At 34.3% G+C, this 15,178-nt stretch overlaps 1 protein-coding gene across 5 annotated transcripts in view; it reads right to left on the bottom strand.

The window, feature by feature from the left end:
* Positions 1 to 15,178, bottom strand: part of LOC149805431 (serine/threonine-protein kinase MRCK alpha-like) — a 183,280-nt gene that overhangs the window by 44,980 nt on the left and 123,122 nt on the right. For all 5 annotated transcript variants that reach the window (XM_089950010.1, XM_089950011.1, XM_089950013.1 and 2 more), the window contains exons 32-39: positions 13,584 to 13,646; positions 11,568 to 11,657; positions 10,685 to 11,005; positions 9,577 to 9,684; positions 6,770 to 6,850; positions 5,258 to 5,355; positions 3,618 to 3,705; positions 1,816 to 1,921 (exon numbers count right to left, since the gene is read on the bottom strand). In XM_089950010.1, the coding sequence (XP_089806136.1) occupies positions 1,816 to 1,921; positions 3,618 to 3,705; positions 5,258 to 5,355; positions 6,770 to 6,850; positions 9,577 to 9,684; positions 10,685 to 11,005; positions 11,568 to 11,657; positions 13,584 to 13,646 (955 nt within the window). The remainder of the gene's footprint in view (positions 1 to 1,815; positions 1,922 to 3,617; positions 3,706 to 5,257; positions 5,356 to 6,769; positions 6,851 to 9,576; positions 9,685 to 10,684; positions 11,006 to 11,567; positions 11,658 to 13,583; positions 13,647 to 15,178) is intronic.

The following is a 15,178-nucleotide window of genomic DNA, read 5'->3' as shown; positions in this document are numbered from 1 at the left end:
ATATATATATATATATATATATATATATATATATATATGTTCATAAACATCATAAGCTTGATTTATGCTGCTATTAGGTTAATCTATGGATATACCAGTTACATAAAATATCTTACAACTCAATAACTCCATCTCTTGCTTCTGCCAAATGTGTTTTGGATTGGGCAAAATAAAAAGTAACTGTGTAATGTGCTTCAAACTGGTTTGAGAGTTTCTTGGGTATCAATTGTTGGAACCAAGCCAATTCCATAAAATAAAACAATCTTATGTTCCCTTATGAGCAGACTCATTATTTTCTTAATTAAAAGCTCTATGTAGGATAAGAGCATTGCCTACTGAATTTAATATGTGCTCGTTACTTGTGCAAATAATATTATGCAAAAAATGTATCTGCATCACATAAAATATTGTTCTATTTAACATGACATTTGTGTGTAATTGGGATTTTTGAAATTTAAAAAAGTTTTAAAAATGCAGTTTACAATTAATTGCTTTATAATAATCATTTTTCAAAAAAAAATTTTTTGCTGGGTATAAAACTAATTTCAATAAGGTAATGCTTACCTGTTACCGATGCCTTGGTTACCTTCTGGGACATAAAGTCCCATCCTCCTAGCTCTCAATTCCAATTTCCCATTATATACAACATTTTATAAATCAAGAAGAGAGAAAACCTAGCCTTGCTCATGCAGGATATTCTTCCACTTCGAGTGGGATTCAGTCTAAGCTTGGATCATGAAAGCAGGATGGTAGGGTTCTTGTTATAGTGACAGGTAGGAACTACATTCCTGAATTTAGTTTTACACCCCACCCCTACCCTCATTATAACTACCATTCACCAATACCTTGCTGAATTTGGCAGATTGGAGGGAAGGTGATGGTCTAAAAAACTGGCAAAATGGTGATATACTCGCCATTACAACAGGGGTGTCCACTACTGTAAAACTGGCAGCAGATTTAGCCACGTTTTGTGCTGTAACTACCGGGCCTAAGGAAAATATGGCTTTGCTCTGGTGTGCCAAAAACTGATGGTAAAAAGAGGAGAAAGTTGTGATTGCCAAATGGCTTTCTTAATATTCTCCAATGCAAAATGATTAACACTGACCAATGAAGTAATGACAGCTCTAACTTTATGGGCTTTTCATCTCATGATTGAGGAATTCACTCAGTAAGACTGACAGGCTCTCTAAATAGCAAGGACAATCCACCTGGCAATGATGGTTGCCAAAGTAACAGTGGAGTGCTCAACAAGATCCACTTACTACCCTTTCTTATTTTTGATGCAGCCAAAGTGAGAAGAGCACCACAAGATGAAAATTGCACAATAAAGTCAAATAATGCAAGGACTGAGGGGATAATCACTCTTTTAAAATGAAAAATTAGAATAATTTGGTGAAAAACTAATGGAAACAAAATTAAAGGCAATTTTTTGAATCCAACTGAATGTCTTGGAGTTATAAGCTTCCAACAAAAAGGCAGAGTAACCCAAATAAGCTGATGGCATTGTTGTCAGACTAGTTCTGGGTTCTCTCTGTTCTAGTTTTTCTACAATGTTCCAGATAATGGGAGGTTTTTAATTCTGAGTTTGAATGATGGGGATCTTGGCAAGTAAGCAATTTCATGTGACAAGTAATGTATTGCTGCTTTAAATTTTTTTCAATAATAAAATTAGCATATATTTATGTAAATATAGTCTTTGCTCCCACATTTCATGTTAGGGAAACCATTCCTGAAAAAATGCAAGGTTAAGAATATATTACTAGAACTAAACATATGTAAGAACCAATGGTCTTTACCAGGGTAAGTAACACATACCCTTTTGTACCCCGATCATCGTCGCGTGTTTTGAAGGAGAACCGCCGCTTGTTTCGGTTTACACTCCTTCCCTTGAACAACTCTGCGAGATTCAATTTGTCCTCATCTGAAAGGTCAAACAAACAAATTCAGTGAATTTTTGTCCACTGCTTACCATGTTGATGCCACAAAAGAATAAAGTGTGACTATGGACTGCAAGACAATGCTATAAAGTTAGTGTGAGGTGACCAACTTTCACTGCCCTCTTTAAAAGCATTAGATAAAAGGTGCAGAAAAGAGGTAAATTAATTGGCTGTGATATACAAGACACCAAAAAAACCCGAAAAGCCTAAGTGTAACATGGCTCATTCATAATACCTCAAACAATTTTTAATGCAGAAACAAATCTTAAAATGCTGACCTTTAACCTTGACCTTGAGGACAAGACCCCAAATGTGCAATGCAACACAATGACAATTTGTAAGTATACTAAGTTCAACCCATTTGTCCAAAAGAGGGTAAATGTGACTGAAACCAAAATTACTGACATGGACCTTGACCCTAGGTTGTGTGAAACAATCTCATTAGTGTTGATATTTTATTATACCAAGTTTCATTCCTTCCACTCAAATAGCTGAAAAATGAAGGGGAAAAAAATGGAAAGTGGTATGAAAAAATTCAACACATAGCATCAAGACAATAAGCTGAAGATGAGACCCAGAATGTAGTCAACAATACTTAGGGGCTTTGTATATATATATATATATATACATACATACATACATACGCACACACATACGCAGTACAAATTGCATCTTGATTACCTTTCAAGTTAGAGAGTGGCTCACAACATGTACGTATATATGCTATGTAATATATGAAATGTATGACAAGTTTCATCAATTTCAAAATGCTTTTGAAAAACACACTGGAAGTGAAAAAAAGATGGAAAACTTCAAAACACTAAACTGTAGCCATAATCCCAATGTGGAGCCCGACATACCTTCTAATGATATACATATATATAAATTTACAAACCTTATCTCCAATGATTCTGATCTTGCTTTTAATGATTGGAACTGCATTCAACGTGTGGAATAAAACATATAAATGCTTGTTTCTTAACATCTTGCACAATTTTTTTAACTAAAATTCTTCATTGAAATTAGCACCAACTTGCACTCTCAACTTCATTAGGGTTTCAACTGTTCTTAAGACAGCATTCTTCCTTACATTTTAATCAACAGACTTCTCATAAATTGTACCTTTCATTTAACAAATTAAAAATTAACACTATGGAAAATCAAGGATGTGGACAGATGTATGAACTGACACACAATGATGCTGATGTAAACTGTATGTCAAGCTTCCACTAGAGTGGGATCAACAATAAATTTGAAATGTAATCATGAAAAACTGATGTCCAAATATAGTCCCTGAAATGACAGAAATGCAAAGTTAATCAAGGTGTGACAGATGTATGAACTGACACACAATGATGCTAAAGTAAACTGTATGTCAAGCTTCCACTAGAGTGGGATCAACAATAAATTTGAAATGTAATCATGAAAAACTGATGTCCAAATATAGTCCCTGAAATGACAGAAATGCAAAGTTAACCAAGGTGTGACAGATAGACTAATGGATGGACAAGCATTATGTGCCTTAACTACTGTTGTGGTGGAAGATAAAAACATTATATCCAACACTGAAACCAACTATGAAACATTAGGCCTAATTTTGCATAACAATCCACATTAAAATGATGAAACAGTATTATTTATGCATTCTGATGGAAAGATACAAGTTACAGTCCAACTTACCTTGATGCTGGTCTTTGAAATAGACTATGTGGAGAGAGTCTGGATTGTTGATCAAATTTAGAGAGCCATCCCTACTTAGGGGCTTTGTCTGGAATGGACAAGTTTCCACATTGTTTATAATACTGCATTTATAGGATTGTGAATTGTTAGTATGTGATAATATGTTAGTTCTCTTCAGAATGTACAATCACAATGCAATAACCTGTATAGTATCTACTAATTTCAGGCCTTACAACTGTAATACAAAATCTTGGTTTCCATTTGAATACAATTAAACAAGGTCAATGACATTACATACTTTGTGGGTTCAGCTCCACTTTCTGGTTACAAAAAGTCAAAAGCGAATCCAAAATCTACATTAAAAAGCTTCTTAATGATGAAATTTATGTCCTGTATTCTTACACAATCTTTGCATACAGAATTACATAAAACAATTTGTACATGCCAATATCTCATTAACTCATTCAGCCCTAATCCTGCCTGTAAGTGTGAAGAGGCAGTACCCTACTTTCAAAATCTGTAGTGTCAAGGTCATTTAAGATAACCAAAGTGGCTGGTTTCACAATAAAGCAGACAGATGTGGCTCTATAATGATACCAAATAATCTGGACTTTGTACTTGCATTACCAAATGCAGAGAGGAAAACATCTTTTCAGGCCCGATTTTTTAAACACCAAAATTCATCTGTTGTCAGAATCTGATTTTGTGTCCAGATTTGAGACTTTTTGGCTTGTGATCTAAGGCAGACCGTTCTGAACTGCACACAGACTGGTGAACCTTTGCCAAAAGTAGGATCAAAGGAATGGGAGTAAGAAGTGGCCAGGAGTAAAAAATGGTGGGTCCAATGAACAAAAAAAAAAAGGAACTACAACTTTTACCCTTCTGCACATGCGCAAGCCAAATAGCCAATTAAAAACAATTTTTCTAGCACAACTTGCAATCAGTCTAAGCAAAAGACTCTTAGAAGCAGATGAGTTTGAATGTATTCAGAATTAACCTCCAAAATGCATTTCCTACCCCCATTTCAAGTGAAAATGACAAAAGTCTCCGGGGGATGAACGAGTTAATAATCTCTCAATTCAAAAGTTTGATGAAAGGAAGTTCAAATGCGGGTAAACATATATGTATTTTAAGATTTCAAGTAATGCTAAACATGAAAACAAGTGTAACCATTTAAAATGAGGGGAATCGATGATCCTTATTCTGAAAACTGGCCACCCACAAAAAAGCTTCCATATATGAAGGCATTGATTAAGATGTGTGCATTGTAAAGTTCTTTTTCAAATCCATAATTTTAAACATGGTATTGAAATAAATGGAAAGGAAATAACATTAACATTCCGGTAATACTTGGGTTTGGATGTCAGGGCATGCACATGGATACCAAAATACCAAAGTTAAGCTTCTGTCAAGGCCGGTTCAAATTAGAATCATAGACCTCTCTTGAGTTTTGGGAGTTCTAATCCTCGACTGCTTAATTTCAGAGACCCAGATTTACCAGAAGCATAACATCTGAATTTAGGTTAAAGTGTTTTGTATTTTGTGTTAGGAAAAGATATAAAAACAATCCAAAAAAGAGAAGACCCCCAAATCAAAATAATTATTTTTAGACTCCTCAGGATCTGAATGTTATATTTTACCGTTTTCAAACAGATTGTTTGGACCCAATCACCAGTCTCAGCTATATACACAAACACTGCATTTTCAGTGTAACAGATGAGGTAGGGTTTATTGTAACCTGAAATAGAAAAGTGAAATATCATGATTAGATTATGGAATTATATCATAGGCTCCAAGGTATTTTTTTAATAAAAATATTGAATATTTTATGTTGGTACAATTTTACCTTTTCTCATCCAAACAGACACAACTGTATTGAACATAACATCTGACAAAGGTATATCAACATTATATTTTATCAAACCCTTTCCTTCTTATTTTTCATTGATGGGACTAAAAAAATGTTCTTCAAATTAAGCTTACCAATTATATAATCACACCGCATACAGTTTGAATACAGAGGCTGAAAAATCTCTAAAGATCCACAAGCATGCATTACAGAAGTAAGTTGATGACATTTATAACCTAAATTCAATCATGTGCATGGTTTTCTTGAATTCATTTCATGACACTTCCCACACTAGTTGCAAGAAATTACAAACCAAGACCAGTCTGCTCTTGATCGTTTAGGTGTTTATTAATAACACTTTTAAGTGCTGGTAAAGGGCTTGCTCTAAAACACTGCTATGCATGGCTGCATTGCGAAAATTGAGATAAATACCACTGACCATTTTTAATGTTTTATGAGAGACATATCTCTTTATTATCAAATAAAATTACTTCTGTGATGAAACAATTGCAATATATTGATAAGAAGTAAGAATAATGAATAAAATGCATTAACAGAAATTGTGGATGTTTCCCTTCTCAAACCTGCTGCATTTTGATTTTGAAAAATAGTAATCATGCATAAAACTGTTACAAGACCACCTGTCTTGCGAGATCACTTTTTGTTAGCAGAAGGGATTTTACTATATTACACTTTATTAATAATTTGAGGTAAAGTTTTATTACTTTTTATTATGTACAATGAATTTATAATTCTGAATTGATAAAACAATGAAGACTGATCACTATCTTATAGATTTACAATTTTTGAAATATTTTATTTGCCAGTCTCTAATTAGTAATACAAAATATGTTAATTCTTTTGAACTTTGTTCATTTAAAGTGTGAAATCTGAATTATGTCCCCTTGTGCAATTATTTAACAATAATTCAATGTTGTTCAAATTTATAAATATAAAATAATGAAAAAGTGATAAAAACAATATCATAAGAATTTTTTTATAGCATGGTTAATAAATAAATAATGTGCAGTAAATTTAAAACATGTTTATGTCATGTTTAAATCACTGATCACACAGAAAAAGAATGTATTTAATGACGTAATCAATAATACTAATTCAGTCGAAGAAACAATAAAGCGAAACTGGTCAATAATTTTATGTGCTGGTTATGTTCATTTTGTAAAATATTTACATATATATATGTGTATATGTGTGTGTGTGTATACACACAATCACACACACACGAGTTTTATAAAATCTACCATCTTTACAAATATGCACATGTGTAAATCTATCAACTTACTGACTGAAGTTGGTGGGGCCGGCCACATGATTTCTGTAGGCCGACTTCGTCTACCACAGCTATCCACAAACAAAGCACAAACTGGAGGAGAAAGAGAGAAGTATAAATAGACTTAGAACAGCATCTTAACATTTTCCAAAAACAATAATCAACAGTTCTGTGAAAGGCATATCATGTGCCTGCACATTCTTAATAGTTCTATACATAGGTAAATGAAATTTGCGTGCAACATTTTTCCACATTCAAAGTGACCTTAATGATGATATTTTGACCCCAAAATTGAAAGGCCTCTTCCTTACCTCCAGCATAAGCCATTCACAAAATCTGGTCCAGGGAAGTGATGCAAAATTTATGTCATTGTGCAGAAACCTATTTCATTAATGCATGCAGTCAGTGACCTTGAATTTTTACCCCAAATTGATAAATTTCTTCCTTACCATTGGTGCAAGCCATCCACAAAGCTTTCTTCCATGTTCATGACTGTACGACTATTATTAGTGTGTGGAAAATATTTTTATTCTTCCAGTCAATGACCTAGACCTTTGGCCTTTTGATACTGAAACTGATAGGGTTCTTTCCTGCCCCATGTGCATAATATACACCAAGTTTAGTAACTGTAGATAGAGAACTTGTGTAGGAAATGTTTTTCTTCTTTATATTAAAGTAAACTTGACCATGTACCTCAAATAAAAGGCTTCTTCCTTAACCCAACTGTAAGCCATCCAGAATGCATGCTCCAGGTATGTTATATACAACTAATGCTATCAAGCGATAACCATTTTTATTCCTTGTGGTACTGTTGGACCCCGAAAATGACATGGTTCTTCCTTACCTTGTATGCAAGCCATCCACAGATTTTGATAACTGTACGTGTCAGACAACTAAAGTTATTATGTAGAACAAATATGGAAACCGACTGATGAATGCACAATATTATAACTTAATATGCTTTGCCAAATGGTGGGCAGATAAAAAGTGTCTCTAACATAACTGATATTCTGTGATCCTGGAGTCCAGAAACCGGGTTGTAAATTTTATGCCAGGGTTCTAAAGACAAACCATGAGGTATTCAGTAGCAATATTTTAATCATAGTCATGACTGAAAAAAAAAAAGAGATGTTCTGATACATATATGACTGGTTTAAATGCATTTAGAAATAGGAGACCATTCATTTTCATAACACTATTTGCATTATATTACAGTAAACATATAGAAATCATGCAGTTTTCTATTAAGTAAAAATTCAAAAACTGAAATGACATTATTTCTTAGTTGTAGAAAAGAAAGGAATTCCACGAAAGTTTTATCTATCAATTATATGACCGTGTGTTATTTAAGCATTGGAGAAATTTAAGTTAAATAAAATGCTTCAGTTGATGGTCGGCTTTTAATGGCACTTATAATGCAATGCTTGGTTAGATCATACCCATTTCAGCCAGGTGCATTTTCTAAAGACACAGCAAGGTAGCTGACATGGAAATAAATGATTCATTCTCTGCATGTGAGGTGAAAATCACGAAGTAATGATACAACCTTATCCAAAGTATATGCTTTTGCATTCCTCTCAGTACTTTATTTTTGGGAATGGTATACAAATACATAGCTACATAACTGTTGGAAAGAATTTATTAATCACGTTTTTACTGACAGCGTGAGAAAGGACTTCACAGGGACACAACTTAACCACAGCTAGAAACAAAATTATTAAAAACTCGTCATGCCATGCAGAGTAATCAATCAAGATAATGACAGGGCTGGAAGCACTACTGTTTCTAATTCCAATGAACAGCTCCAATCAAAACTGATGTGATATTTTTTTCTCTTGCACAGAACATGTGAATAAAATAATTTTAAAAAAACCATTAGATGTATGAAGTACAACATCAGATAATTGCTGCTAAAAGAAACACTATCTAAACTTGCAATCACTAAGATGGACTTACCAAAAGTGTTTTAATTTTATGTCCTTTAAAATCACTAGCTCTATGGTAAATCTTACATTCTAGGAACTAATTAACATCAAAACATGAAAAATTATAGTACGGTATATCTAACATTCTAGAAACAAATTAACTCATTAACCCCTGGCACCGCATTTACGTGGCAGGAGTTAGCAGCTTACTGCCGAGATTTGTAGCATCAGGGTCATGTATTATACACTAAAGTGGGTGGTATTATAGAAAGGTAGACAGATGTAGCTCTACAATGATACCAAATAATCTGGACGTTTTAGTTGCACTACAAAATACTGAGGGAAAAACCAAATCTTTTTTTTACCCTTTTTTTTTAAATACCCAAAATTCACCCGTGGTCAGAATCCCATTTTGTGTTTGGATTTTAGTCTTTTCGGCCTCAGATCTAAGGCAGACTGGTCTGAACTGCATCCAGACAGGTGAACCTTTGCACAAAAAGTAGGATAAGGTGGGCATTTGGAATGAAGAGTGGTCTCGATACAAAAATGATGGGTCCATTCAGAAAAAAAAGAAGAAAAAAAAAAAGAAGAGAACTCCAAATTTTACCCATTTGCTCATGCGCAAGCAAAATAACCAATGGAAAATGATGTTTCTAACACAACTTAGGCATAGGCTAATGGGAAATCTCTTGGAAGTCAATGTATTAGGATGTATTCAGAAAAAGCCCCCAAAATGTGTTTCCTACTTGCATTTCAGGCAAAAACAACAAAAACCTCCAGGGGTTAATAAGCTAACAACAAACATGAGGCATATATATTACAGTATATCTTATATTCTAGGAACTAATTAATATTAAACATGACACATACTGAATCCAAAGATTTTGTTCTTACCACTAAATGCTAGAAGATACTCGTCATGACGCAATTCCACGGCCAGCATGGAGTCTACAGGACTATGTACAAGAAACTGGAGGGAGTTGTCATCTGGACTAATTAAAGCTACAACAATAAAGGCAACATATAATGGTGTAATAGCAGTGTGAAAGCAATGTTTATTCATTTTCTTTGTCATCAGAGCAAATTTACTTGATCCAAACTTAGATCTGACAAATTTATATTCTCAATTGTTTGCAGAACTAGTTATTGCAATGCTCTCAGGCAATAATTTACTGACAGTTAAACTTCTTGTTTTCGTTATGAAGGAACAATTTTCTATGAAAAGTCGAGACATAAAAAATAACAGTCCCATGACTGTATGTCACCTTATTTGGAGTTATTGACCTGCATAAAAGCTTTAACACTTGTTTTCATAAATAACTTAAAATAATTTTAATTAATTTTAAATACTAACATTAGCATCACTATGTCTTACATTTTTCTCCAAATAAAGGTGGGACTATCAGAAGTGATTGTACGTAATGGTGTGGTATATGGAAATCTCAGAAGTTGGCTACTGCCAGGGTAGATATAACCATAGCAAACTCAGAAGCACAGGACAGTATATACAAAATATTTTAAGCTAACACAGTCTGAATTAGGGTTAATTGTTAAGTGCATACAGAACATTTCATGAAAAATGGTTGAAAAATGCTAAAGTTATAATGACTTGAATTTGCATGCGACATTTAGTGACCCAGAAATGATGCACATCATGACTTAAAACTGCCATGTACAGGCAAATCACAAATGTTCACACTTGTACCAGCGATAGCATTGGTTTATGGTCCACAGGTAATGGTGTTTGGGTTCAAGTCACATATGACTATACATTAATTTGCGAGTAGAAACAATGTCTTGTCAAGTTCCTGCCCACAAATCCTGGTCCAGAGAGTGTTATTTCCCTATCCCATATCTGATTATATGTTTATTTTCTTTCCTGATTCCACTTATGTCATTAGAAGGAGCATACAAATTTTACTATATTACACTGCAGATATTCATGTTGTCATGTATACAATGATGCCCATATATACATTTACTTGCTGTAGATGAAACTTACTTGTGGGTGCAGCATCTCCTTGTAAAGCATGAATGGCAAAAGAAGACTGGAAGCCCACACACAGTCTATCCTCCATGAGCTCTATAAACTGCACCTGACCTGGCACCTGAATGTCTTTTAATTTCCTATACTTTGGGCGACTTTTTACTAGTTCGTACACTTGTATAGTCCTTTTGATAGCAACACACAAATAACTAGTCCCTTGGCTACTCCTGGCACAACAGAAGGCCTGGCAGCCTTTAGTTTCAAGGATTTTCACAGCATCTGTTTCATAGCCCTCCAGGGCCGACTGGTGTAATAATTTGATATGTCTCTGTTTTCCTAGAAACAAAAGAATTATCATTAAACACTTTTATCAAACTGTAGTAAGACAAAGAAGACAACTCTGACAGTTTACATCAGATAGCAATAAACTAATCAAATGAATGGTTATGTGTAATGTCTCCTCTGTGCCTGATCAGACAAATGGTTCTGTGAAACAGCTTGGGTGTCAATAATCAAAACAATGGTTCCATGGAAAATCTTGTGTGTGCCTATTTAAAACAATTGTGCTCATGGAACGTTTAATTAAAACAATGGTTATGTGGAATGTCTCTTGCCTCATCAAACAATGGTTCTGTGAAACATGAACCACGTTATGATGTAATCCAAATGAATATGATTGCAAAACATCAAAATCTTAACAGTTGATGCTGTCAGTATCATTTCTGCTGAAAAAGTGATACCTATAATTCATCATTTGTTATTGCAGTCAAGACTATACCAGAGATTTACAAATCTGAGGACTGTCTCAGTAGTTTGCATGTAAAAATATCATGTGTTCTGTTATGTTTACATTCCAATGATATTATTTAATCTAATGTACAAATAAATGCTGACTTACCACTAATAAAAATTACCAGCTGTTCTTCAGGGACAAGTTCTACTTGGTATACTGGTTTCTTCTCACTTTTATCACCGATTCTTATTAAAACTGTAAGAGAATACAAACACATACATTTTACATACTTCTTCAGGTAAACTTAAAAAAATTAAAAATTATATTACATAACTTACTAAAATATCAGTCAATAACTGATTTTCTCGCATGATCTAATATCCACCTGACTATACTTTTAAAACAATAATCTATCTAAATTCCAATAATCAAAACATGTTTGTAATTTACAATTTCTTGCAGTTGTATATTAATTAAAAAAAGTACATGTTATTTAAACTGGACATGAAGATCTACATCAAGTTTAAATCCAACAGTCCCTCAAAGGGATCTGCTCTTTACTGGCTGAAAACAATTTCCGGGAACTCAAGATATGACCATTTCTTCCTTTTAACTGCTGAGTGTTGAAACCATCTATGATATTCTTCAGTGTTAACATTTTTTTTCAAATTAGCTGTGGTGGACATATTGAATAATAGCCTTATGACCCTAAGAAGTCTTCTGGTGGAAACCCCATGTTGATATGACTTTCCATAACCCAATGTTCTTATGACTTTGCATAACTCCATGTTGATTAACTTATAATAACTCCATGTTATGACTTTCTGTTACCCCATGTTGATACGACTTTACGTAACACCATGTTGATATAACTTTCCAAACCCCCATGTTGATACGGCTTTCTGTTACCCCATTTTTGATCTAACATTAGTTAAACCCATCTTGACATGACATTCTGTAGCACGATGATAAGACTTTTTTTTTGGTGTGACAAGAAAAAGGGATAAGATTTTCAAGATGGTCACTGTAACAGTCAAATTAAATATCTGAATGACACCATTAGGACCAATGAAAACATCGTAAGTTAATTACTAAAAGTAAACAGCAGTGATAACAATATTTTCAAGACTGCCACTGTGGTGGTCGTATTGGACAGCAGAACCAACTACACATCATAAAAGTCTTCTGGTGCAAACTCCATAACAATATTACTTTTCATTAAGAAATATTAACATTAACAAGGTTTTCAAGATGGCCACTGTGGTGGCCATACTGTATATCAGATCTGTACCATTTTCATTCAGGACCATCCAGACATATAATAAGTCTTCTGGTGAAAATCCAGTGTTGATATGACCATCCATTCAGGAGGTGTAGTGATAACAAGATTTTCAAAATGGCCATTGTGGAGTCCATAGTGGATGTTTGAGTGGCACGATTTTCATTTAAGACCCAACTATACTGTGGGATGAATGTGTCTGCAAGTTTCAAGACAATCCTTCAGAGAGTTTAAGAGTAGTAGTGAAAATGGACTTGTGCTACTGGATTGATGGACAACAGACAACAGACAATAGACCATCCCACAAGCCCTTCTGGTCAGTGACAAGTAGAGCTAAAGAAACCTATTATCAGCATTCTGATCTAAGTTATTATTATACCAATTTATACAAAACTTTAGGCTTCAACATGCACACACACGCATGCAAATGCTCATGTGACCTTCCATTTTGCCAACCATCTTGATGAAGCAGTGAACCGCCTGCATGCTTGTTCAGCTCAGAAACAACATGGTCGATAAGTAAAACCAGGCAACTCTCCACATGCTTGGTACATCTCTATTGCAGATGAGATTAGAAATATCACAGTGATTGATTTGTAGAGGTGAGCACGTTTGTACCTCAGTCACCCTTGCATACTTAAAACTTAACAAAGTTTGCTGATTAATTAGCAGTTAAAGTACAAATGATTGAAGCAGAATGTCACCTCCTGCAGATAAGTTTAGGTAATAAGAAATACAAGTAAAATGATTCAGTTCCATTTTACATTTATTTTGCATTATTTCCCAATTTTAACAGCATGTCCCCGAACTGCTATTTGTGGAAAAACAAACAAATGTCTTTTAGCAATACTATACGTGTGTGTGCATGTGCAAGGGGATTAAAATAAAAACTATAAACCTACCATCCTTGGATAACTCTGACACATACAGACCTTCTTCTGTGCCTAACAACAACCTATTGGAATCTGAAATGGCAAAATAATGAATAATTACATAGATCACCTCTACTAAGATTTACATAGTCTCTAGCAATGACTCCAAACATTAATTACCATGCAGAAAATAATTTCAAAATAAAGTGATTGTGACAACAAAATATTAACCTCTGTGACATATGATGAAAGACATAAAACAACCATAATAATCATTACGTTTTATAATATCAAAGTGAATTTACTATAATGAGTTCATTCATCAGTCCCTCTACTGGGCAAAACAAATTTCCAGGAAGTCAAGATTATACATTTCTATCATTTAACTGTTAAGCGTCAAAACCATACATGATATTCCTTAATTAACTGCTGCAGTACACATACAGGATGTCAGCTTAGCAACATTTTTATTTAGGACAAAGTAGACACCATTAGAAGTCTTACTGTGAAAACCCCATGTCATAATGATCATTCATTAACGGGGAGTAATGACAATAAGATTTTTAAAACCGTTGTCCTGACAGCAATATTGGAAGCACAACTGGAATCATATTCATGTAGGGTCAACTAGGTATCGTAAGAAGTCTACTGATGAAAACCCCATGCTTATAGAACTATCTATTTGGGAAGTGTAAAGGAAACAACAAATTTCAAGATATCACTTTCCATTGAAGATGAGCAGTATTAGCAAGATTTTCAAGATGGCTGCTGTAGATCAGATTGGCAATATTTTCATAAGGTCAACAAAATATCGTAAAAAGTCTTTTAGTGAAAACCTTGTGCTCATAAGACTATCCATTCAGATTTTCAAGATGGTCACAGTGGTAGTCATAATGGATGTCAGATTGGCACTAATTTTCATTTCAGATCATTTCGACCTCATAAGAAATTTTTTTGTGAAATATGAATTTCTGTCCTGGTAGAGATGTGATAAGACTTTTTTTAAGTTAGCTGTCATGGTGGCCATACTGAATGCCAACTGGCACCATTTATTTAAGACATCGTTAAGTCTTTCCAGAAAAACGACATGCTGATACGACCCTCCCTGCAGCAGGAGAAGCAATAAGGTTTTCAAGATGGCTGCTATGATGGCCATAATGGAGATCACATCAGTGCCATTCTCACTCTTGGAAGTAATGATTGTCTAGATGGTCACTGAACTTCAGATCAACACCATTTTCATTTAGGACAAACTAGACATCATAAGAAGTCTTTCAGTGAAACCCCCATGCTGATATGACCATCCATTCATCAGGAATAATGATGAGATTTTCAGCATGGCCACTGTGGTACCTATGTTGAATTTTTGAGTGGAACCATTTTCAATTAGGCCCAATCAGACACGACAAAAAGTCTTCTGGTGAAAACGCCATGGCGATGTGAATTTTAGTAAAAGTTGATATTGGAGTATTAATAACAAGATTGGGCATCAGAATTGGCACCATTTTTATTTAGGACCAACATCATAAGAAGTGAAGATCCCATGCTAATATGACATTCCATTCTGGAGAAGTAGCTATGACAAAATACAGTGGATTCCAGTTAACTGGGACACATTGGGACTC

The sequence above is a fragment of the Sinohyriopsis cumingii genome, chromosome 2, assembly GCF_028554795.1.
Source record: "Sinohyriopsis cumingii isolate HCF-2022 chromosome 2, ASM2855479v2, whole genome shotgun sequence".
Classification (NCBI taxonomy): Eukaryota; Metazoa; Mollusca; class Bivalvia; order Unionida; family Unionidae; genus Sinohyriopsis; species Sinohyriopsis cumingii.
This window is presented reverse-complemented; position numbering and strand designations above follow the sequence as displayed.